General features: G+C 34.7%; 1 protein-coding gene across 1 annotated transcript in view; it reads right to left on the bottom strand.

Moving 5' to 3' along the window:
• LOC121443471 (dachshund homolog 2-like) overlaps positions 1-26,213 on the bottom strand; it is a gene marked incomplete at its 3' end in the record, with an annotated part of 382,748 nt that overhangs the window by 144,681 nt on the left and 211,854 nt on the right. The window contains 1 exon segment of the mRNA XM_041645221.1: positions 18,695-18,826. Coding sequence (XP_041501155.1) covers positions 18,695-18,826 — 132 coding nt within the window.

Here is a 26,213-nt window from a genome sequence, read left to right as displayed (position 1 = left end):
GATTCAATAGAATGTTTTAAAATATTTGCATATTAGTCTCTTGATTTTATGTCATATTAGTATCAAAAAACTTTCTATATTCAGAAATAATAGTATGCCTAACATAATAGTGCCAAAAGATTCATTATGTTTGTTAAATGTAGGATGGTTAAGAAAATACTTTGATGGTAGTTTAAATGTTTATAGATAATATCGACTCTAAAACACTTCTGAAAAACATGTATAGCACTAGAAAGAATGAAAATCAATTCTTTCTCATCTTATTATCATTACACTAACACTAAAATAGCAGCTTTGATATTTTTTTTAGAATAAAAGATCTACTGCGTTTGCCTTTCCGTACACTTGAAATTTAAAAGAGAAAAACTGACAAATGCTGACCACATAATACCTAACTATTCATGGTGGGCATAGAGCATGAGAGGTGACAATAGGAATTAGTGCCTACACATGTCTTTTCAACTAGAGCAGCATCCTCCTGCTTCTGCTAATTTTAGAAAAGAATGAATAATCTTAAAAAAATCAAAACTTTTGTATGGGTCTCTTTTTCAGTGCTCTGTTCTCTTGTCTTGAGTTTTCCCCAGGGAACACTATTCTCACCAGAATTATTGCTCATACATTCTTTCACACTAAGATGTAAACATATGATAAGTTTGAAATTTATATTACCCTGAGGATGGTCTAAATTATCTTTATATTTTCACTAAACTCATTAAAAGAAAGTTGGGAAAAACATAAAAAGTGAAAATTCCTAACGTCCATGAAATTATCTTATAGATAAGACAGCTCTGAGGAAATGCCTTATAGTACTGGATTACTATTTCCAACTCTGGTAAGAAACATGATATTTGAGAATCTGTATCTAATCAAATTCCCTTAGAATCTTAAGAGCCAAAACTTCAATACACTAATGGAATACATGTTCCCCATAGCAAGTGCCATATTTTATCTTTATAATTAATTTTCACACCAAGAGACAGTGGACTAGTGTCTCCTACAAAGATTATTCAGTTGTTTTCTAAGAAAGCTAATGATTTTTTTTACTAGTATACTAGGCCTATTTTTCTTCTTTAATGTACATCTTAGTGCATAATTAGTCTACTAATATAGATGAGGCAGAATTCACTAAGAGTACAACGAATTAATACTCAGATTGAGTTATGGCAAATAGATGTGTAATAGCTATCCTTTTATTGTTATATAACATGCCATTCACATAAAGTATATAGTTAAAATTCATACATATTATAAATATATGAAAATATCTAGTAAAACTGAATTTAAATTGCATCTTATTTTAGTAAAAATTAAGAGTCAAACCTCATTCTTCTTGGTAGGCCAAGAGACAATTACCCTAAAAAGATACAGTAACTCCTTTGAAGACTTTTTCTGAATTAACGCTTCAGTAAAAATACCTTCCTCTAATTCACTTCTCCACGTGTCTCTATTCATACTATTTCTTCAGGAAAAGAAAACTAACATAAGTTCTACATCTCAACCCTTGTGGTCAAATACACATAACTTTGTTTGAGCCTTTCTACCCTTCTGTTCTTCCCTGTAAACAATCTTACTCCTTCCACCCCTTTTCATTATCAGTTAGGGGTTAGAAAGCCAGACTTACTTTAAAACGGTTTTATCTATATTTTACTGATTTGGTTGCCAATATTTTTAGGATTTAACACTTTTGTGATTTATTTGATAAGTTTACGAATATACTGTAAGTTTTATAGAAGTGAGAGGTCACATGTCTTCTCCCTACATCAATTCAGTTATCAAATTTCTTTAAAGTTACAGCCTTTATGATTCTTATTACTAGGGACATTGGTTTTGCTGCATATCAATATTAGTTTATACTTATACAAACCAATTATAATGTTAAAGTATCACAACATTTTCACAGCCAAATTCACAGTTTAGAATATCTAAGAAATGCATAATGAATCTAAATCTTGAAATCAGTCTATGAATACATAATCCACAAAAGTCAATCAACAAACATTAGAATGGCATATCACTTCATAGAAGCTACTTGGTATTTTCTCTATGTAAGACAGAAACTTATTGTGTGGCCCAGAGATTCTGGGTATCTGTCTAAAAGAAATAAATACATGTGTTCTACATAAAATCATATACATGCACATAGATGTTAGTAGCAGCATTACTGACAATAGTCATGTTAAATGTGGTACTTTTATATGACAGATTATTGCTTAAGAGAGGAACAGGTGAGAATTAAGATTTGATACATATTATAATAAGAATGAACTATTAAAAAACGTTATCCCAGTAAAAGAAAACATGCACTAGAGGTCCCATGTTAAAAGATTTCAGGTACACAAAATATATAGAATAAACAAATTTACCAGTAAATGCAATGCAATGTAATGCTTAGGGAGAATATATCTGTAATTAAATCATAACAGATGTCTAATTCTGTAAACATACTAAAGACACTGACTCTAATTATCAAGGAATTGTAATTTATTCTATATGAATCATACCATAGTAAAATTCATAAAATTCTCTAGATGTCTGATACCTTTCACATATATTTTGAGGTACTCCTATTTATTAACTGCCATTCCAAGTCAATTCATATATAACACATTCCTAACAATAGTGCTGATGATACCCAACTATGAATGATACTAACAGAATAAGAATTTATAAAATATAACTATTTGTAAATCCCTTATATGTATGTCTGCCATAAAGAAGCCACTCATATGGAAGAATGATGTTCACATATCCACCTAAAAGGCTTTTCCAAAGTAAATAGCAATAATCATGAATTATTAATATATCACAGCTATTATTTTAATTTGTTGACATATGCATACCCTTAGAGAACAAATACTCAAAAATTATGCTACAGATCCTAGGTTGTTAAACTGTGGATCATAACTCAATATGAGGTCAAGTAAGTGAATGCAGTGTTCACAAATTATTTGCTTACACTTAAGAGGTTTCTGCATGTACAACTTCCAAGAAATTAATTAAAATAAAATGTGTAGTTCAGCTAAGTTGTTTGTGGTAGCACTAACTTATGCTATATCACCTATCTTCACTGCAGCCATTTTGTCATGTGGAATATATGAATGTTCCACTGTGTATGTTAGCATGCCAAAAAGTGTCAAAGAACAATGCCTAAAATATCTTAGCTAATATGATTCCAGTATATCATACACAGCTTAATTATAGTGTTTAACTGAAAATAAAGACAAATACAAACACGACTACTTAGTTACTTAAAAGAGTCAGTGTGCAATAATCACAAATAGTACAACTTTTACAAGACTAGTTCACAAAAGAAAAATGAAAATGAAAACATATTTTTAGGGAAGAGGGGAAGCTAACAGGAATGAAAGGTGATAGAAGTTCATAAGTATAAGACTAATCAGAGGGCATAATATACATCTAAGAAATCGTCCACCACACATGGGCAGAATAAATCAGTCTTAGTAAATTATAAAAATGAAAACAAAGTAGGAAGGAAAATGGAAGATATATTGTCAGGTGTGGCAGGTGCTAGATAGAGGCAGTATGTGTGGATATGACCAAGATATACTGTACACACATAGATATGGACACACGTATATATGCATATACATGTATGCATATATATGTGTATACGTGTATGCATGTGTATATATAGTATATGTGTATACAAACACATTGTACATATGTATATAGACATGTGTGTATGTATACACATACTGTATATAGGTACACTGTGTATATATATAATGTTTATAATAGATAAATAAAAATTAAATAAAATATACTTAATAAAACCTCATTAATTGTATTTTTGTTTGATACTACATCAAAACTTCAAACAAATTTAGAAATGGCTCTATACATATTGTTATTTTGTGCTATAATATTTTATGTAAAGCAAAATTCTTAGCATTGCAAAATATAAAAGCAAAACTGTAGCTCACTCTAAAAACACTAATAATGCCCTGTCTTTTCTCTAATAAATGTCCACCAAAAATGAGTTTATTCATCTGGAAACAAATGAGCACATACATCTCAGTAAAATATAAATTTGATTTTGCAATTAAGTTATAAAATTAAATATATAATTGCAAATCTTCTTTAAATACATTTTTAAAAAAATATTAATGGTAAACATTTGATTTGCAAACCTTTTTATATACTTCTATACTTAGGGTTGCAAAAAATTTCTCAGTCAACAGAAGTTGTCACAAATACTGTATTTACATCATTTATACCTCTCTTTCCCCGCTTTATCTCCTCCCGTGCCCACTCCTCCATCTCAAATGTGTGAATTCCCAAAAAAAATTACAAAAAAATATGGCCTTCTTCATATAAAAACAAAAGGGGGTTCCAATGAGAAAAGTTGCTCTGCAATTTTAAATTTCTAATAAAAAAATTGCTCTGCAATTTGAAATTTCTAATAAAAAATCATTTTGAACATTTTGTCAAGTGACAATTCATGGAATGTTTTGAAATGATCAAACAACCTGGTACTGATGTGGGAAGTTCTTCTGTATATTTGTTGCTTTTATTGGTTAATGAATAAAGAAGTTGCTTTGGCCTATGATAAGGCAGAGTAGAGCTAGACAGGAAAACTAAACTGAATGCTGGGTAAAAGAAGGCTTAGTAGTGGGAAGCCATGTATCTACCACAGGAGACAGATGCCTCCTCCTGGGGCTCTGAAACTTTGCCTTTAGGCCACAAATTTGTGATGATGCACAGATTAATGGAGATGGGTTAGTTTAGGATATAAGAGCTAGCAAGAAATACGCTTAAGCTATTGGCCAAACAGTATTGCAAATAATATAGTTTCTGTGTGATTATTTCAGGTCTGAGCGACCATAAATGAACGAGCAGTTTCCAACAACACTGGTACTTACTATAAACTCTATTTATGAAGACAATCTACAATTATCATCAATTCGATAACTGGATTGCAATAATCTCCTGAGGGGGTTTAGAGAAAAAATTAAAATTGTCTACTATTTGTCTCAGTTTTAAGAAATTTTGCTTTAACTTTATTATGCTCATCAAATTAAGTCCATTTCAGAAAGACTAATATCATGTTTTCTCTTATTGATGATCCCTATCTAGATTTCAAATAAAAACATTAACACACACATACAACACAAACAAAAACACTCACGCACACACATCATGAAAGTAATAGTGAAACTGTCTAAGGAAATAAACAGAACTAATGGGAAGAAAGAAAGGCAGAAGGGGATTCAGAGAATACCTTTAAAGGACAATGATATGCTTGAATTAAAATGTCCCTAGGAAACATAGTACCACGTAAAGGGGATATGCATTTTAAAAAAAAAGAACTATTACTTACATTTTTTTTCTCATCTGGCATTTTTCATCTTTTGAAAATTTAGTTTGAAAGGATAGCACAGGCATCCTGGACGGCACTAAGAACTCAATTTCCAAATGCCTTGAGGAGAATAGTATACTAGGTAAAATTCAGCCTTGCTTACTAAAGATCAAGTCCTGTCTGGCCAATCTAATCTCCCTTCTGTGACAGAATGACAGCTTGAGAAATAGAAGGGCAACATTAGATGCAATTTATGTTGACTTTATCAAGGTTTTTAGAACATTCTAAACAATTGACTCATCAATAAACTGAAAATCAAGGCAAGTCACATACTTATAGAGAGTTCACAAAAATAAAAAATGGTGCATTCAAGGATGATCACAATAGATCAATGTCTATTTTGGCTGTGATGATAAAAATGAAGACTTTCCGAGTTATCCAGAACATGATAAATATTTCTGTCAGTGTCCTGAACATTTACAGAGGCAAATTTTATAAAACAACCTAAATATAAAATTTGTGAGAATAAGTTCAGAATTGGGTGGCAGCACTATACATAATATCTTGTAAGAAATTAATAATATGGACTACCATAACATCAGATTGAAAATAGTGTTCAATTATTAAGGAAAACCAAGAGAACTGAGAAAGGATCATTGATGTTAAAAAACAAAAGTAAAAAATAAAATTTATACTTAAAATGTTATCTATAAAATGTTACAGTTTAAATAAAGCAAAGAGAGGGTAACATGTTCAAAATAATAAAATAAAACTTTATTGAAACAACATACGTACATGTTAAACATAACTTAAGACATAAATTGTAAGAATGCAGATTCTTACAAGGATTCTTTCTTCCCTTAAAACTGGAGTTTTGTATTTTATAATAATATCCAGTAGGTGACAAAAGAAAAGTAAACAGTTGGGAAGAAATGGTGGAAAGTCTCCAGACTGGAAAAAATGTAAAGAAAGATGACATTAATGTCAGTTAATCAGACTGATAAAAAGATGGTGCTTAGAATTTGCAATTCAATACTACTTTGAGATTCCATTTTACATCTGTCAGAAAGACTAAGAGTAATAACACAAGTGACAGCTCATTCTGGAGAAGATGTGGTGCAAGGAGCGTACTTCTCCATTGTTGGTGGGAGTGCAAACTAGTTCAAGCCCCTATGGAAATCAATATGGTGGTTGTTCAGAAAATTGGGAATTGATCTACCTAAAAACACAGCTATACCAGTCTTGGGCATATACCCTAATGACCCTCCATCTTACAACAAGGATATATTCTCAACTATGTACATAGCAGCATTATTCAAAACAGCTAAAAAACTGGAAACAACATAGGTGCCCTCAACCAAAGAATAGATAAAAAAGTGGTACTTTTACATAATAAAATATTACTCAGCTGTTAAAAATATTAACATCATGAAATTTGCAAGTGAATGGATGTAACTTGAAAAAAACATCATTCCTGAGGCCACCCAGACTCAGAAAGACAAATATTACGTGTACTCACTTATAAGTGCATATTAGCTGTTAAGTAAAAGATAATCATGCTACAATTCACAGACCCAGAGAGGTTAGGTAACAAGGAGGGTTGTAGGTGGGGACTCATGAATCTCCCTGGGAAAGGGAAAAAGAATAGATTGTACGGGTCTATTGGGGAAGCTGGAGATGGGAACAGGAATAATCTGGTGAGGGTTGGAAAGAGAGAGAGAGGGAGAGAGGGAGAGAGAGAGAGAGAGAGAGAGAGAAGAGAAGAGAAGAGAGAGAGAGAGAGAGAGAGAGAGAGAGAGAGAGAATTCTGGGAAAGACAACTAGAATTAGGTGATATTGGAGGTGGGGACAAGAAAAAAATTAGTGTAATAAAAATTTCCTAGAACCTGTGAGAGTGAGTGACCCTAGTGAGGATTCCTAGTAATGCACGATATACAGCCTGAACTGGCCATCTTCTGTAATTATGAAAGGCATTCAGTTTTAGATTAGGATGCCAACCCAGCCACAAAAACTTTGACTTACAACCTGTCCTGACTGCAAGATGTTTTGGGGGAATGACGGCTCACTGCTTGTGGAGTGCATCAATGACTGTTCTAAATTGAGGCCCATACCACAAAAGTAAGCCCACATCAGACACTGCCTGGATGGCTAGGATCTGGAAGCTGGATGCCCTGAGACCTAGGGTAAAACCAAGCATGACTGACAAAAAAAGTCATGAAATGATTCTGCTATGCTCATAGATACATGCCTAGCCCAATTGTTATCAGAACTGCTTCCTTTAGCAAATGTTGTGGGCAGATTCAGTGACCTACAGTCAAGCATTAGGTGGAACTCCAGGTACCCAACAGAAGAGCTGTAGAAAGGAGTGTAGGTCCTCTACATATATGTTATGATTGTTTAGAGTCCGGATTTTTTGTTTGTTTGTTTGTTTGTTTTTGGGTTTTTTTTTTTTTTTGGAATCCTAACAGTAGAAGTAATGTTATTCTTTTGCCTTCTTTTGGGTCCCTTTTGCTTCTACTTCATTCAGTCTTGATATGCAGGTTTGTACCTCGTATCATTGCACCTTATTTTGCCCTGTTCAGTAGATAGCAGAGGGAGGCCTGGACTTTTCTCAAGCTAAACAGAAGGGCAATGGATCTCAGAGAGAGCGGAGTTGTGTGGGCTACTGTGAAAAGTAGAGCATGGGGAACATATAGTCAGGATGTATTGCATGAGAGAATAAATAAAAAGAAAGAATTAACTTTTATAAAAAATTAACCTTAAAACTACTTACACAGAAAGGAAGCCCCAATTTCCTATTGAGGTATTAAGAATAGGCATAATATTATACTAGCATAGAGATGTGTAAATAGTATGTTATTTTTTAAATTCATAATTTGACCAGCCCTGGGTAGTTGCCTAGGTTTGCAGTACCAGGCAAGAATTTCCTCTAATTGTGTAATCCTAGTAATCCTAGAGAAGTACAATTACAAAGAAGATAAATGTAGCTCTTAGCCCTCATAAAAATGCTTCTTTTTATAAAAGATTGTAATTATTAAAGAGATCCATCACTAGTCAAAATGAAGAGAACAATTCACCACCAATTGATACATAACCAATTGAATCATCTATAACACGACCCCTACATTTCATGTTTAAGGAACTTGAGGGTATTGGGCTCAGAAAATTGAAAGCTAGACTAGGACACCTGCAGGTACAAAACATCTTCTAAACAACATAGAGGGTTTATAATTTGAAAATATTAACAATACGATTGCCAAAAAGCACTTCATAATAAGATCAATTTACATGTCAATGCGGGTGGAGGAAATTTGACTAGGCTAAAGCATTCCTATAGAGATAGCTATAGTTAAATCATTACTACTAAAACAGGTAAAATCAATTTTTTGAGAACATGATTCCTGGTAAGTTAGCCAATCAAGTGGCCAGCCTTAAATATAGAGACAGACAGACAGACAGACACACACACACACACACACACACACACACACACACACTTGCACACAGGCATAAATGCACTCATGCACGCATGCACACTCAGGGGGGCACATGGGCAAAACACTAAATGTGCCCAGTAGGGTGTATAAGCATAACAATACTTAAAGAAAAACAGTCATGAAATTGAGAAGGAATGCAGGAGAGTTGAGATGAGAAGGTTATTGGAGATGGAGAGAGAGAAATTCTCGAAACTTAAAAACATTAAATTAAAAACAAAGAATAAACACTGTAACTTTCTCCAGAAGCAATATATGCCAACTTACATTGCTTTTAAAGTAATGTCAACATATAAGAAATGTTTATAGAGGAGGAAAAGATAATAATTCCATAAAAAATCCTTCCATAAATAGTCATTTGGACTCATGGTAAAGTAAAAACAACTAGAATTCACGCAACTCTCTAGAAACCTCTTTTCCATATCTAATAAAATGTTAGAAAAACATAAAGAAAGAACACACTCATGGGATGTTCTAGTTAAGCAATGCAAGCTAATCATTTTTACATGATTCAACTTTTCTCCTAAAAACCTATACTTTATAAGATGTAGAATCTTCAACAACTGCTCCATGAAATTTAAACCTGTACAAAAATCAGAACAAGCAGGGACTTAGAGGATAAAGTTTTCTGTGCTCTTCATCTTAGATCCTTCAGAGGAAATCATGGTGTACAGACCTTCCCTCCAAAAGCAAGAGAGTTAAAAATAACTAGTAAATAGAAATAGATGAAAGGTTTTCTTATAGTCATTAAAAAGACCCACTGCTGTATAACTAGACTTCTTATTTGATAGCTATAATTATGATCACTCAGGCATCTCTTTCCCCCAAACACCACAGCCACAACCTTTAATGATTAATTGCAAAGCTCCAGGCACAATAATACACAGACTAAGTTCCTAAAACAGTAAAAGATAGGATTTCTCATTTGAAACCAATGAAACACAAACAGATTGTTATTTATGCTGAAACCTTAATGCAGAGTCATGTTGCTGCTATTACAGAATCTATTAAATGCCATGAATCTACCTGTCTCCACAAGATAAAATACTATATATTAAGAACCTTCAAGAATTATAGTTGCTGTTCCTTTTAAAGACTAATTTTATCAATTTTAATTCCCCTTCTTGCTTCTACCTTTACAGAATTATTCAAAAGTGTTAACTAAACTAAGAAGGCATGTTACAGCTTCTAGAATGAGAATGTAAATATTCTTTTTCCTGCAGTAATTAAAGTCTTTCAACTAACTGTAGACTGTCTATATTTTATGTTTCTGTTCTTTACATTTTTGAATGAGTCAAAAGATTTAGAAATTTCTTAAAGTCATGGAATATGAACTCTGATATTGCCAAGGGGATTTGTATGAAAAGAAAAATTCAGAGTGTATGACCAAATTCAGAATGGGTAACCTCATACTATCTAGGAATATACTAATTTTCCATATACTATTCTGTGTTTAAATGTAGAAAAGATAATATTCCAAATCATATTTTGATAAAATTATTATAATTAAATATAGTCCAGAAGTTATGCAATTAAATGACAAGGGTCAATGAAATGTGGAGGTTACAAAATCAAAAGTATAAGCAATGGATGCTTTTCAGTCTAGATCGCTGAATATAAAAGCATGCAAATAGATTCATACTTATCAAGCTCCACAAAAATGAACTCCAAACGGTGGATTAAAGGCCTCAAAATAAAATTAGGTACACTGAGCCTGGGAGACGAGAAAGTGGAGAATAGCCTAGAATACATTGGTTTGGGAGACAGCTACTTGAACAGAAAGAACACCAATAGCACAGACACTAAGATCAACAATTAATAAACTAAGCAGTTTCTATAAATCAAAGGACACCATCATTTGGACAAAGTAACAGGATACAGAATGGAAAAGATTTTTTTTTTACCAACTATACATCTGATAGAGGACTAATTTCTAAAATATAAAAAGAAACCAAATAATTGAATATCAAGAAAACAAAGAATCCAATCCCCTTTTTAGGGGATGCAGGTCTAAACAGAGAAATCTCAGAAGAGAAAAAACATGAACATTTCAGAAGCACTCAAAAAAGTGTTCCACATCTTTAGTCATCAGGGAAGTACAAGTAAAAACTTTGAGATTTCATTTTTATCCTGCCAGAATGGATAATATCAATTAAACAAATGACAGCTCATGCTAACTAAGACATGGGGTAAGGAAAAGACTCATTTATTGCTAGTAGGAGTGCAAAGCTGTACAGCACTATGGAAATTAGTGTTGTAGTTCCTCCGAAAAATGGGAATAGATCATCAAGATCCAGCTATAATACTCTTGGGCATATACCCAGTGGATATTTCAAACTACCATAGAGACACTTGCTCAACAATATTCACTGTTCCTTTATTCATAATAGTTGAAACCTGGAATCTACCTAGATGTATGTCAACAGGTGAATCTATAATGAAAATATGATAATTTATGATATAGGATATTACTCAGCTGTTTAAAAAATGCTATTCACAGGTAAATGGATGGAGGTAAAGAAAAAATTCACCCTGAGTTAGGGAACCCAAACCCAAAAGGACAAGCATCGTTTATATTTTCTTATTTGTGGATGATGAAAGTTAATTCTTAAATATAAGTATGTAACAACCTGTATAAAAGCAGTTTAGGTAAGGGACAAGTGGGGAAGGTGGGATCACCTTAGGAAGGGAAAATAGAATGAATAATTACAAATGGACAGGGTGGGGAGGGGACTGGCAACAGGAACATAAATAAGGAAGGGTGGAAAGAGGAGATTAAGGGACAGAATACAGGAAAGGACAACAAAACCTAAGGGTTATTTGGAGTGTCATATGGAAACCTAATATACTAGAAGCTTTATAAAATATATACATATATAAAGGTGATCTAAATAAAATCATTGAAAAATAGAAGGGATATAGCACCCCCCTGGATACCTCTTTTCACCAAATAAAACTTCCAGTACCAGGAATGAGGTACATCTAATCCAGTTTTTGACCAAAGTGGCCTCATGGGAATACCCAAATAATGCACGCTGTTTCCTAGGCTATTGGATGTTCTAAACAAACTGATAGCATGGTCCTGGTTCTGAAGACACTACCTACAGGACTCATTGAACACATAAATATCAATCCAGGTTCTACCAAGGGCCTTAAGCACTAAAGAACAGTGTTCATGGTCCTGGAATGTACAAAGCATGCTACCAAAAAAACAAAACAAAAAAACAACCAAAAAAAGGTGAACATCCCCCAATCTACAAAGTGTTTAATCCACATCATCATGCAAGATATGCTAGTACAATAGTGGTACATTGCTTGTGGGAATAAACAACCAATATATGCTTAGACTTAAGAATCAGTTCATGATATAGAACTTATCTCTGACACTTCTTGGTTGGCAAACAACTCGAGACTAGATAGGAAAAACCAAGTACTACAGTTCTTCTAAGAGAACATAGCAATAAATGACTTCTAACAACATTCTAACATGTTCATATGTTCATAGAACAGTATCTTGCTCAGCTACCATCATAGGAGCTTCCTCCTACAGTCAATTGGAATACAGAAACCCATAGCCAATATGGAGAGAGTGAGAGACCCTGAATGAATTAACCTCTAAAGGAAATGACTCCATAAAATATCCCCCATCAGAGATCTGTGTAGAAAAGGAGGCATGGAGATTGTAAGAGCCAAAAAGGTAGGAGTATACCCAAAAGAAGTGTAGGGCCCTGGTCTGCCCTTGTTCCTGGGGTGCATCTCCAGGACAGTTTCTGGTCAGCTGACAAAGCATTCTGTTTGTTCCTATACTTCCCCTGCTCCACCTGGTGATTAGCTGTAGGGCATTGACTCCATTGTTGATATGGTAATTTCCCACCTGCCTGGGCAGAGGTCCTTTTCCAGCAGTTAGGTAGATAAGGACTTCCCCAAGTCTAAATAAACTGGCATTTGGCTGATCTCCTTTCGAATGACCCAGGTCTCTTTATGTGTTCTTTCAATCTCCAGGCCCTTGCCAGACTTGCTTATGGTACAGTGGCACACGAACTGTACCAAGGGTGTAACACAGAATCGGGTGTTACAAAGAAGTTCTCTAAATGCCGCATAACCGAAACATGAATGAACTCACAGAGGCCATGGTAGCATGTACAGGGCCAGCATAAGTCAGTACCAGGATGAACTTGAAATTATAGGAGGAGTAGAAACAAATCTCATTCATAAACTGAAAGCTATCTCTAACTGATAACTACTCATAAATGTAATAATTAGTTATCTCCAAAGGAGTCTCATCAAGTATACAAAGCATCCATAAGGACAATCCCCAAGAACAGCACTAGATAACCAACACAAAACAGACTCAATGGCATAGTTAGAGGTTGTTTGTTTCATAATGTTTTATCATGGCTTTCTTAATCATTACAGGACATTTGAGTATATATTATGGCTTCCAGTATTGTGTTTCTATGGTCTTCCTATTTGTACAAACTTGTGAGTGTCTGTTTCTATGTGTGCTTCTTGTGCCTTTTCTTTAGATTTTTTTCTGTTTGGTTTTATTTTATTTTAATTTAGTATTATTATTCAAATGCCTGTTTTCTAAAAAGAGACAGAAAGTATGTGGTGGTGTGGGAGGTCCTTCTGTCTTTGTGTTGCTTTTCTTTGTTAATGAATAAAGGAACTGCCTTGTCTGTTGATATGGCAGAACTTAGGTAGGCAGGGAAGATAGAACTGAATTCTGGAAGAAGGAAGGTGGAGAGAGAGATGCCATGTATCTGCCACCAGAGGTAGACGTGCTGGAACTTTGCTGGTAGGCCATGACCTCATGGTGATACACATATTAATAGAAATGTGTTAAATGAAGAATTAGTCAATAAGAATCTAGAGCTAATGGGCAAAGGCAGTGTTTTAAATAGTATAGTTTTTGTGTGATATTTTGGGTGTAAGCTAGCTGGGTGGCCAGGAAGAATAAGCGGCCTCTCCCCCTACAATGTGGATTTGGATGGGAAGGGAGGTGGGAGGATCTTGGAGAAGTTGGTGGCTATTGTATGGAAAAGGGATATTTTCTTTATATTTATTTTAAATAGCAACCACATGTCCCTCTCACCCCTCCTCCCTCTTTCTCACCTACTTCCCCACTTCCTATTCCCCATCTACTCCTGCAAAAGTATAAGGCTTCCTGTAGGGAATCAAGAAAGCCTGGCATACTAAGTTTAGGCAGGACCAAGCTCCTATCCCCTGCATCAAGGTTTACCAAGGCATCTTACCCTACGGAATGGGCTTCAAAAAGCCAGCTAAAGCACTAGGGATAGATCCTGGCTCTACTATCAGGGACCCCTCAAATAGACCAAAGCTTCACAACTGTTGCCCACATGCAGAGGGCCTAGTTCTGTCCAATATAGGCTCCACAGTTGTCAGTCCAGAGTCATTGAGATGCCACTAGCTTCAGAAAGCTGTCTCTGTGGGTTTCTTCATCATGATTTTGAACTCCCTTGCTCATATAGTCCATTCTCCTTCTCTTCAATTGGACTCCCAGAGCTCAGCCCAGTGCTTGGATATGGCTCTCTGTATGTGATTTCATCAGTTACTAGATGAAGGCTTTATGATAACAATTAGGATTATAAGGGAATAATAGAGCAAGTAGAGTTAAACTGTGCTGGGGAATATAGAGGAGGATAAAAGAGGGAATATGGGGGAATGAATAACATTAAAAACCTTTTAAAACAGACATATGGAAATCTATGACATTAAAGTCTTCCAAATATATAGACCAAGATAAAGAAAAATATACACATATACATAAAAAGTTAGTGGACTTATTCTATCATAGGGTAGCAATGACTATTAGACAATCATAAAACATGATGAAAACAGGCTGTTTCAAACCTAGATGCTTCATTTTCTTTTATAATGCTGGAAGATATATTGCTACTGAAGGAGAAAATAATCATCAATTATACCTAGTTCTGAAACCTGTGAGTCATTAATAATTACTGACTAGGCAAGACACACCTACTGGTGCAATAGTAACATTAACATCACAAGAGTTGCCAATCGCAAAATCAGTGGATTTAATTATAACTCAAAAAGATGAAACCTGTAACTGGCACCATTATTAGTCTAATAACTTAAAGCTAGGCAAGTAATAGGCTGGAAGAAATAACTACTATTATTCTGATAAATGAACAAAATATTTTATATAGACTCCAATGATTTAGTATAATACTTATAGACCAATGCATTTTAACACCAATCAAGAAGCTTTAATTTGCAGTAGATACTGAGTGTGGTTGTTTGAACAGGTACAACCCCCATAGACTTATATATTCAAATACTTTATCAACACTTGGTGGAACTATTTGAGAAGGATTAGGAGGTGTGGCATTGTTGGAGGAGTTGTGTCACTGGGGGCTTGTTTTGAAATTAAAATAATTCACCCAATTCTCAGTTTGCTCTCTTGGCCTGCTATTTGTGAAATAAGATGTGAGTCCTCAAATGTTCCTACTATCATGTCTTTGATCAGCTATCATAAACTCTAACCCTCTGAAAGTGTAAACATGATTAAATGGTTCATTTATTAGTTGTGTTGGCCATGGTGTTTTTGTACTGTAATAGAAACACAATCAAGACAGTGATAAACACAGAGACACATAGTTGGTCAAGTTGAGAGATTAAGATACTAGAGAAACCTCACGCCTAAAGTAACATGTATACCTCACCACTCCTCACAAGGCTAGCGATCAATACACAATACAGGGGGGGAGGGGGAATGAGAGCCAGAGACAGTGGATGACTATAAGAAAACTTCTAGACATAGCAGGGCATCTGCACAAATGAACTCACGGTGGTTGCAATAGCATGCAGAAAACCTTTACAAGCTGAAAACAAGAAATCACAGCATAGAGGGGGAAATTTAGCATACAATCCCACCCCCCAAAATGAAGCTAACTGGCAATTGGTGGCTGATGGGAAAGGGAGAATCAATCTCTGGGAATTGGACCACAATTCAATGAAAGAAGATGCATCCAAGAATATGTGGGCATCACAAATTGGTCTTAATGAGTCAAAAAAAAAAAAAAAATAAGACACAAACCTAAGTGGGTAGGAAAAGAGGACTAGCACAGGAAAGAGTTGGGTCAGAGAGGTGAATATGATCAAAACCTGTTATTTGGCATCCTTAAAAAAATGAAAATAATTTTATAGTTAAAATATGGTATTTTGTATATCTTTTAAGTACAACTCTCACCCAACATATGAACATGACCTGAAAGATCTGGGAACCATTTTTTTTTTTGTAAACAACTACTCATGGAGATAGTGCATTCACCCTAACAAATTTGAAACACCAATTTAAATGTTACATCTTCACTGGAATCTTTGTATGAGTGTATTAATCAAATAAATTTCTTCTTCTTTCTATATTTTTCATAGTACTTTATTTTCCTGCATCCTTACTGCCATATACTTCAGATTAGAGTCACTTGTATACTGATTTGTCTTTTCTATACCTTCTATTTTAAACCATAATGAAATTCAGGGATTTTTAATTCCTCTTTTTAGAGACAAAAACATTGACCTTTCATTGCTAAAATATCATGCATTGTTAAGTCAATATCAAAACTATAATCTCAAATAATTAATTAAATAAAAAAGTATACTAGTGATACTTGTTTATGAAAAGCCTGTTATTTGCTAGGTGCTTCAAGTCATTAGAAATCTATGTATCAAAATACCAAATGACTATTAGCTTAATTTTTTATTACTAACTCTGACTTTATGCTATCATGTAAAAGAAAATTTAGTGTATATTCCTTACATAACCCACATAATGAATATTATTACTGAACTAAGTATATTTTGTTTGTCTGATAGTATCTAGTACCAACCATGTAAATAAAAGCTTAATTATTCTCTAAGAGCAAATTTTCCTTTGGGTTATATATTCCATTTCCCAGTTCTATTTAAACCATGAACATTCAGGAAGACCATGACCATAACTAGTAATTAGGCCATAAATTTTGCTGAGTTTGATCTCCCTTGTCAAGACCATGTACTTATTTTTCGTCTTGGAAGGCACTAAAATAAACTAAAGTAGAAAAATGAGAAATCTGGCCTAGTCTTTGATCTCATTTCAAATCCTGAGATAGCAAACCTAAAGACATAAAAGACATATTGGTCACTCAGAATAGAACAATATGTCACATAAAATTCTTAAAATAAATTTATATTTGTAATGTAAACTTTTAAAACTGTAATTTATTAATTTGTAGTTTATCAAGCATTTTAGTTATGCAGGTTATAAAAACTCAAAAACTTATTACTTGATATTTATTGTTTCAAATTCTTCCTTTATAACAACATTAAACTTCAAAAGTATTCTTTTCTTAAACTGATCACATTTAAGATAGTTTATGTCTGAATTTCAGCATGAACTTTTAGGCCCTGGAACATAGAAGCTCATAGCTCTTTCTTTATGTCTTCATTTTAATATATTTTAGTATAATGACAAGATCAAGACAAAGTCTTTTTATAACACGGTGTTGATGAGAAAACAGAATACTAAAAAGATCAACTCTTTGGACTAAGTCAAATATAAGAGCAAACTTTAAGGCATATATTCAATAGTACTATGATTTGGGAAAATAAACTTTTCTATACTCCCACTTCTTTATTTTTAAATATTAGAACAACTTTCCCACTGTATTTTGATAAGAATTGTAAGACCCAGCATTCTAGATAATCTGAATGAATAAAATATGAATTTTCAAATTATTTCCTGTTAAACTGCAACAATGTTAAATAGAAGAAAAATACCACTTGCTGAAAGAAGTCTATAATTCACAAAGAAATTGAAAGTTTATGTGAGAAAACTCAGACTCATTTTACATACTATTATAATTAAATCCTTTAACACCTTGAGACAATTTTCCATTTCCCTTGAAAATTAAATCATAACATTCTGTTTATACTTGCGCTTCATTGTTTTGAGTTTAAATGTAGAGTTAGCTTTGGAGCCATAGTTCCTGGAACCAACATTGGTTGCCTCAATTGTTATTTTTCTCTAAACTAAATCTTAGTCATTAATTTTTTTCATCTATTTATCAACATATGCTGATAGTTACCATCACATACTTTGAAGCTGTCAGAGTACTATATCATATGATAATGGCTAGGATACAGTTATCATAGGATAAATGATAAAAAAAAAACAAACATTACGAGATGAGAAGACATGTGACTATACAAGCATATCTCTCTCTCTCTCTCTCTCTCTCTCTCTCTCTCTCTCTCTCTCTCTTCTGTCTTTCCTTCTTTTCCAGCTCTCTGTTGTACTTCTTTTCAACTTGGCATGGTCAACAATTCTTTGAGTTCACCAGAACCACCTTGATTCAGCTAAGCAAATGGTTTTACAATTCTTAAAAAGACTGGTTCAAGAAACCTGGAGTATGGACTGTGACTTTAGTTTTTAGAATGAAAGAGCAAGAAGTGTGGTTTGCATCAAGAACAGGGCACAGATTTTAAGACAGGGAGAGCAACAACTAATATAAGATTTAGAACTAAATTGCATCACAGAAAAACAGTAGAAAGATGGCAGGCAGGATAGATAAAGGAGAAGAATGGAGTGTATTTAAGGTCAACCTGGGTTGTGTATGGAAAGCTTGTCTCACAAACAAAAACAGAAATTTCTAAATGTTTATGAAATGTGAATCTGAGGTTATAATTGGCAATAGTTTTCTAGCTTGAGTATACGCATTACACGTAAGCTAAAGGTTCTTTCCAAACTATTTATAATCAAAGCACAGATAATATTCTTGGTTCACTGTTTCTCCTCTGTTAGATTCTGTAATAAAACAGTAAGTGTTGTCTTTTGGTAACTGCTGAAAGATTTCACCTGTGTTAGAATTAAGGTCATCTGGCTCTGACTCAGTCCCATTTTGGCTTCCATTTCCCTGAAGAGTATTCATCGCCATAAGCTTCATCTTCTGGAGCTTCATTGCCTCAGCCATTGCTGCAGCTGTTATACCTAAATCAGAACCATCAATTTAAAAATGGGAATTATTTCTTAATGACAGAAAAATATGTGCATAGTTATTTAACAAGAATATGCTGCATGATGCAAGCAGAAAAGTAAATCACAAGTAAGCAATGAAAAATAAATATTCAAAAATGCATTTTCAACTCATAATGACTTATAACAAAGAGCATGAAAATATAAAGAGATTAAAATATAGGTCTGATTTGTAATTAAAAAAATAACTAAATAGGTCAAATATTGCAATTGTTAACTTGATTTTAAGTAAATAATTATTAACTACAAGAAGGGAAAGCAATCCAAGACTTAATATATGTGTGTGCAAAAATGAAATTAAGAATATTTATGAACAAGATTCTTCACATATTTTTAATTTGTTGACACAATGAAAAGTTTCAATATTTATGTGCCTGTCTAATCAAATACCATCTGTATCCTGTGCAAAGTAATATCAGGGAGCAGACTCTAAATGTACTATTAACCTGGTGAAGAATCATGTCATAATAGTCTTAGAAGGAAATTGAGAAGGCCACTTGTTGGTTCCCGGCTGCCCAGCTAGCTTACACCTGAAACAATCACAAAGAAACTGTATTATTTAAATCACTGTTTGGCCTACTAGCTCTTGACTTTTAATGGCTAACTCTTACATATTAACCCATCTCCATTAATCTGTGTATCGTCACATGGCAGTGGCTTACCGACAAAGTTTTGTCAGTCTGACTCTGGTTTCTCTCTGACTCTGCCCTTTTTTCTTCCAGCATTCAGCTTAGCTTTCCCTGCCTAAGTTCTGCCTTGCTATAGGTCCAAAGCAGTTTCTTTATTAATGGTAATCACAGTACACGGAGGGGATATCATGTTCAATTTCTTCATTTAACAAAAAGAAAAGAATAAAACTTTATAGTTCAGTTACATACATAAATATAGGTGACAAAGGACCACATTTCTTAGTGGAATGTACAGATATTAAAGTTCTAAAACAGCTCTAATGTAAATGAATGAAAACCATTAAGGGTAAGTTCCTTTTGCCACAGTCACTCATACATTGCTAGTTCCTATTTTAGAGCTTCTTTCATTTGACTCAAAGTTTAGAGATATAACCTATATCTCCCATGCTCTTGCTTAGCTTATGATCTTCATTACAATAACATTATACTCATAAATCATGAAATCTTGTTGAGTCTCTAGAAAAGGTGGCATCCTCAGGTGTCAACTTAGTTTTTTTTCAACAAGTTGTTTATAACAGGGTACATTTAATAAAAGAGAACACCCTTACATAGATTTCCCCCAGTGCAGCCTTGAAGACAAAATTCAGATGAAGTAGTAACAAAGTTAATTTGAGAATAATAAATTTTACTTAGATATAAGAATTTCAGCATATATCAGATAACAAGAAAAGAAAGTAATGAAAGAAAGATCATTTTAAAGATGAAAGCGCTATAATTACAGTTAACTACATAGACATATTTCTTTGACAAACATTGTTGTTTTAGACAACAATCAGCTCTGTTATGGGGTTTCATATATGTATATGTAAAATTATATATAGTAGGTGGACTATTGATCTGAAGAGAAAGTTCACAAAAGAAAATATAAAAATGACAAAGAAATTTCTCAGAATATGTTCATCATCTTTAGCGATTAGGGAAATGCAAGCTCAAGCAACTTTGAGAATTCATGTTACCCTTATAAAACAGAAGTTCTTGGGTTTGTGGTAGCTACAAACTCAATCTTCATAAAATGTTGAAATTCTACTTACTTCCTAACTGAAAGCTCCATTTTGCTTTTCCTTCTTTCCTTCTTTCCTTCCTTCCTTCCACCCTTTCTTCCTCCCACCCTTCCTTTAATTAATTTATTCATTTATATTCCTACTTTATTTCCCCCCCTCCTCTCTTCCCACTAATCCCCAAACTCCCTTCTTCCCCCAACCATCTTTTTCTCCTCCGTTATTATTAAGAAATCATTAAGCCTCCCAAATATTAAAAGAGACTACTGGAAAGTGGGGAGGGGATTTCAGGGGAAAGGTAGAAACCTGGTACAAGGGAAACTCCCAGGAATTTACAAGGATGACCCTAGGGATGACGCCAAGCAATAGGAATGCAAGCCTTAAGGGGACATCTCCTGTGAGCAGGCAAGACTTCCTGTGAAGATACTGGGACACTAACCAAACCATATAATATTGAACATATAGTCTGTCTTGCCTCTGGGATGTGCTGGGATAAGGGTGGTACATAGATGTGAGAGTGACTAACCAATGACTATTCCAGTATCAGATCTATGCTGAGAGTGCAAGCCAACTTCTTAGACTGCCTAGAGCACCAAGGCCCAGAGTCTGGACCCAGAGACCTAGGAGAGAACCAAAGTTGACTGGAGAAAAAAAAGTCAAGGTGATGGTAACTAATGATATTCTTCTGTAAACCTGCATTGGTTCCTAAACCAGTTGTCATCAGAGAGACTTCAACAACTGATGGAAACAGATACAGAGACCCACAGCAAAGCATTAGGCCAAGTTCAGGTAATCCTGCTGAAGAGAGATAGGATGGATGGTAGAAGACTGAGGGGTCAATAATATTATAAGAAAACACACAGTATCAACTAGCCTGGGCTCACAGAGATTGAACCAAAAACCTCAAAGCCTACTTACCTAGGCCCTATGAAAACCTGTGACAGATGTATTTCTTGGTCTTCTTGTGAGAATCCTAACAGTGGGAGCAGAAACTGTCTTTGACTACTGTTTTTGATTTTGAGATTTAGCTTTGATAATAAAAATAATACAGGAAGACACTGACCATATTGCTACCAAGGGAGTCCTATCCAGTTGTAGGGCCTATTAACCACAACAGTGTCCTTCTTGGCAATATATTTCTAAAAGCATAATGGTTGTCATACATGAGCAATCTATCTAATTGGGCTTAAAGCCTGCTCAATGCATTGGAAATTTTAACTGGTACTGGAATATACCAAAGTATCCAGGACTAGTTAGATCTTGGATATTAGAAGAGATCCTTCTACCACTTTACTCAACCATAATTTGTAACTGCACTTTAAATATGTATCATTATACCCATAGATAAGTATAGCTCTAATCCTTCATCAAGCATACCTTTATATGAAGAAGATATGCTTACAGAAAAGCACAACTGGTCAATATTCATAGACCAACTCATCTCATACCCATTCCCCAGACTCAATAAATACATCTACAATACAACATCTGTGCCTAATGCTCACGAACACAGTGCAAGAGAACGTAGAATGATTATAAAAGCCAGAGGCCAGGAAGTCAGTTCTGTGACATATATATCAAAAGAATATTGCTTTGCCTGACGACACATAGACTTCTGGTACATACAATCTTTCTGTATCTTCTAGTAAAAAAGCCCAGTGCTAGGAATGTGTTATGTCTCAAGACTGCTAGCCTGGAAGTCTTAGAGACATCCTAAAAGTAGTGGTTGGTGTCATTGTTCTTGGTTGCTCAAAAGAATTTATAGTAAGATCCTACTGCCCAAGGCATTATACATTTGAGACCTAGGAAGGTAAATCAAGCTCTTTCTGATCTAGAAGCTATGACTTTTGGCAAGCTTACATAGTTCCAGAGTTGCAATGTATTCTGCTGAGGGCAAACAGTAATCAACAGTCTTGCCCAGTTGTGAACCCTGGGGACTACAATATCGACAAGCCTGGCAAGATAATGGCCACAAACACAAAAGTGACATGACTTCGATGAGGGTAAAATGATGATTTCTGAGTGAATTTATGGCACTCCTCACAAGAGGAAACTGCTTTCTGGTGATGTAAAACTAACCAGGAAGCCTTGGTAAGGAAGGTCATACATCCTAGAGGAAAATCTATTATTCTGATTTTGCTAAGTGCATATATGTCCAAAGTGTTTCTAAATACATATCACTACAACCATATATTATCTTGGCTCTCATTCCTCATCAAAAAGGCTTATTTATGTAGTGGATAACAGAGAATATTGAAAATTACGATTAGTCAAAGTGAAAAAAATAATTTTTGTTAAGTTCTCAGTTACAAATGGCAGATATATATATACTGAGATACATAGATACATAGATACATATATGCATATATCACACCCTATCCCCAGGTTTCAGGAACAGCAGACAGAAATGAAAGACTAGTCATTCCAATTACTGACAAAATGATAATATGTGCAACGTACAATATCTTTATCTTCTGTAATTACAAACATTTATTGAATTTTTTTCATTCTGAAAATAATACATTGTTATTTTATAAAAGTTCAGGAAAGTCCTTGGGATGTTGTTATTAAAATAGCTAGGACCTCAATCACTATATTGAATATATATGGAGAAAGTGGACAACCTTGTCTTTTTCCTGATTTCAGTGGGATTGCTGGGAGTTTCTATCCATTTAGTTTGATTTTGGCTGTTGGCTTACTGTATATTGCCATTATTATGTTTAGGTATGTTCCTTGTGTCCCTGCTCTCTCCAAGACTATTTTTTTTTGACTAGTTGCTTTCTAAAGAGATACCAAGACGGTTTGGAATTAAATAAATGTGGAGAATGAGTAAGGGGAAATTATGATCAGAATATGTTGTATGAAAAATATCTTCAATATACAAAATGAAAAAAATCTGTTCTCCCAAGAAAACCTTAAATATCCAAATTATGTATTTTCCAAACAATTTTGTTCCTTTGACTGTGTCCCTTTTTCTGGCACTGATGACCCTATACGTAATTTTATTCTGCTACTAGAACTGTAAGAAATTTTATATCCATCATGGAATATATACCATATAATATTTTCCTGTGTCTAGCTTTTTTAACCTTAGAATAACAACCTTGATATTTACCCACTGTCATAATAATATGACAAGTAATAATATAACAAAATCATATTTTAAGTTGAGAAATATTCCAGAGTATATACTATTGACACAGAAAAATGTCTTTATGTGTTCATATCTTTATAAAAACATAAGGTGTATGTTTTGGATATCACAACTAGTGAAATTAAAAAAATAAGATATTTGTGATACTGATTTTGAATTTCATACATGTATTAACTAATATATATATGTATATAATGTTGATTGTGTTTTTCTCAGTGTTATTTAGCTTTAAAACTTCGGCAAACATTTAAATCATTTGGATATTAACTTTTTTCTTGGATAATAGATCTGAAATTATTTTCTTCCACTTCATCAGTTGTCCTCTTTTTGTTTAGACTGTTTTCTTTGTTGGTCAGAAGCTTTTGAGTATGATGTAGTCACACTTGTCCATTTTGCTTTTGTTTCCTTTGCTTCTGTTGTCATTTTCAAAAAATCACTGCCAAGGCAAATGTCAAAAAGATTTTTCCTATGCTTTCTTCTAGAAGTTGTGTAGTATCACATTATATGTTTTAAGTTTTCAATTCATTTAGCAAACATCTCATTTTCTCATTTCTGCTTGTTGATATCTAATTTTGCAAAGTTATTGACACCCTTCCAAAAACAAGGATATACCTACTCCAACAAAGCCACAACTCCTAACAGTGCCACTCCCAAAGGGAGCCAATTACATTCAAACTACCACTGTAATGTAAACCATTTCTATATGTTCCTTTCACATGGTTTTAGTTTTGTCATAGTATATTTTATTTCTTTTTATATTACTTTATAAATAATACCAATCAAAATTTCACTTCCTCCCCTCCTCCCATTTCCTTCCTGCTCCTCCATACACCCTCCCCCTTCAGTCCTGAGAGAGGGCAAGATACCCTGCCCTGTGGGAAGTCCAAGGCCCTCCCCGATCCGTCCAGGATTAGGAAGGTATGAATACAATTAGAATAGGATCCCAAAAAGCCAGTACATGCAGTAGAGACAAATCTCAGTGCCATTATTATTGGCTGCTCAGTCTGCCCCAATTGTCAGCCACATTCAGAGGGTCCAGTTTGATCCCATGCTCGTTCAGTCCCAGTCCAGCTGGATTTGTTGAGCTCCCATTAGCTCAGGCACACTGTCTCAGTGAGAAGACCAACCCCTCGAGGTCCTGACTTCCTTGCTCATATTCCCCATCTTCCTCCTTTCGCTTTTCAACCGGACCTTGGGAGCTCAGTCCAGTGCTCCAGTGTGGGTCTCTGTCTCTATCTCCATCTGTCAGATGAAGGTTCTGTAGTGATATTCAAGATAGTCATCAGTCTGACTACTGGACAAGGCCAGTTCAGATACCCTGTCCTCCACTGCCCAGGGTCCTAGCTGGGGTCATCCCCATGGACTCCTGGGAACCCCTCCAGACCCAAGCCTTTTGCCAAAATGGCTCCCTCAATTAAGAAATCTCCATCCCTGCTCCCATATCCGTCCTTCCTCCATCTCAACCATTCCACTCCCCCAAGCTCTCCCCAACCCTCCCCTTCTCCCCTCTCTCTTCCCCTTTCTCCTACCCTCCATCCCACCCTCACTCCTATGCTCCAAATTTTCCCTGGCCTTCTTGTCTGCTTCCAATTTTCAGGAAGATCTTTATATGTTTTTTCTTTGGGTCGGAACCTCATTTTAAATTGAACTGTTTCGTTTTTTGATGCCTAGTTTCTTGAATTCTTTATATATTTCAGATATGAGCCCTCTGTCAGATGTGGAGTTAATGAAAATGTTTTCCTACCCTATAGGATGTCATTTGAAATGATTCTTAGTCATATCATACTCATATATCTGTGTCTAGTATAATCATCATCAGAGAGGCAACTGATGGTATCAGATGCAGATACCAATAGAGAAACACTAGGCTGAGCCAGGGGAACCCAAAAGAGGAGAGGGATGAAGGATTGTAGGAGCCAGAGGGGTGGAGAACACCAGGAGTATAACAGGAGAAAATGGCTCACAAATTCAACTCAGCAGGGCCCCTCGCAGGGCTCACAGGGTCTGAAGGGAAAATCGGGACCCTGTATGGGTCTGAGATAGGTTTGCTGCATATACATTATGGTTTTGTAGCTTGATCTTCATGTGGGACTCCTAAGAGTTGGAGTGGAGGAGGGCTAACTTTTATCCTTTTGCCTGTGCTTAGAACGCTTTTACTCCTACTGTTGTCTCTTCCTGCCTTAATATGAGGGTTTGTGCTAGTTTTATTTTAATTTGTTATGCCATATTTGGTTGATATCCCTGAGAGGACTGACTACTGTTTTAATTTTTTTTATTTGTTTGTTTGTTTGTAAAAGGGAAATGGAGAACTAGATCTCGGGGAGGGGTGGAGAGTAAAGAAAGGGGGAAAGTATGGTCAGCATATAATGTATGAGAGAAAAATAAAAAAAAAATCATAGTGATTTGAAAAGAACCAAGGAAATATAAACTTCTTAATCAGTTATACTTTGACCATCAATCAAGATTAGTTTACAAGCTTTCACACCTAATCTATGAAGAAG

The sequence above is a fragment of the Microtus oregoni genome, unplaced genomic scaffold, assembly GCF_018167655.1.
Source record: "Microtus oregoni isolate MIOR12 unplaced genomic scaffold, Mior012 000107F_ref0000227, whole genome shotgun sequence".
Lineage (NCBI taxonomy): Eukaryota > Metazoa > Chordata > Mammalia > Rodentia > Cricetidae > Microtus > Microtus oregoni.
Note: the sequence above shows the minus strand (reverse complement) of the source record. Positions and strands in the feature narration are given on the sequence as shown.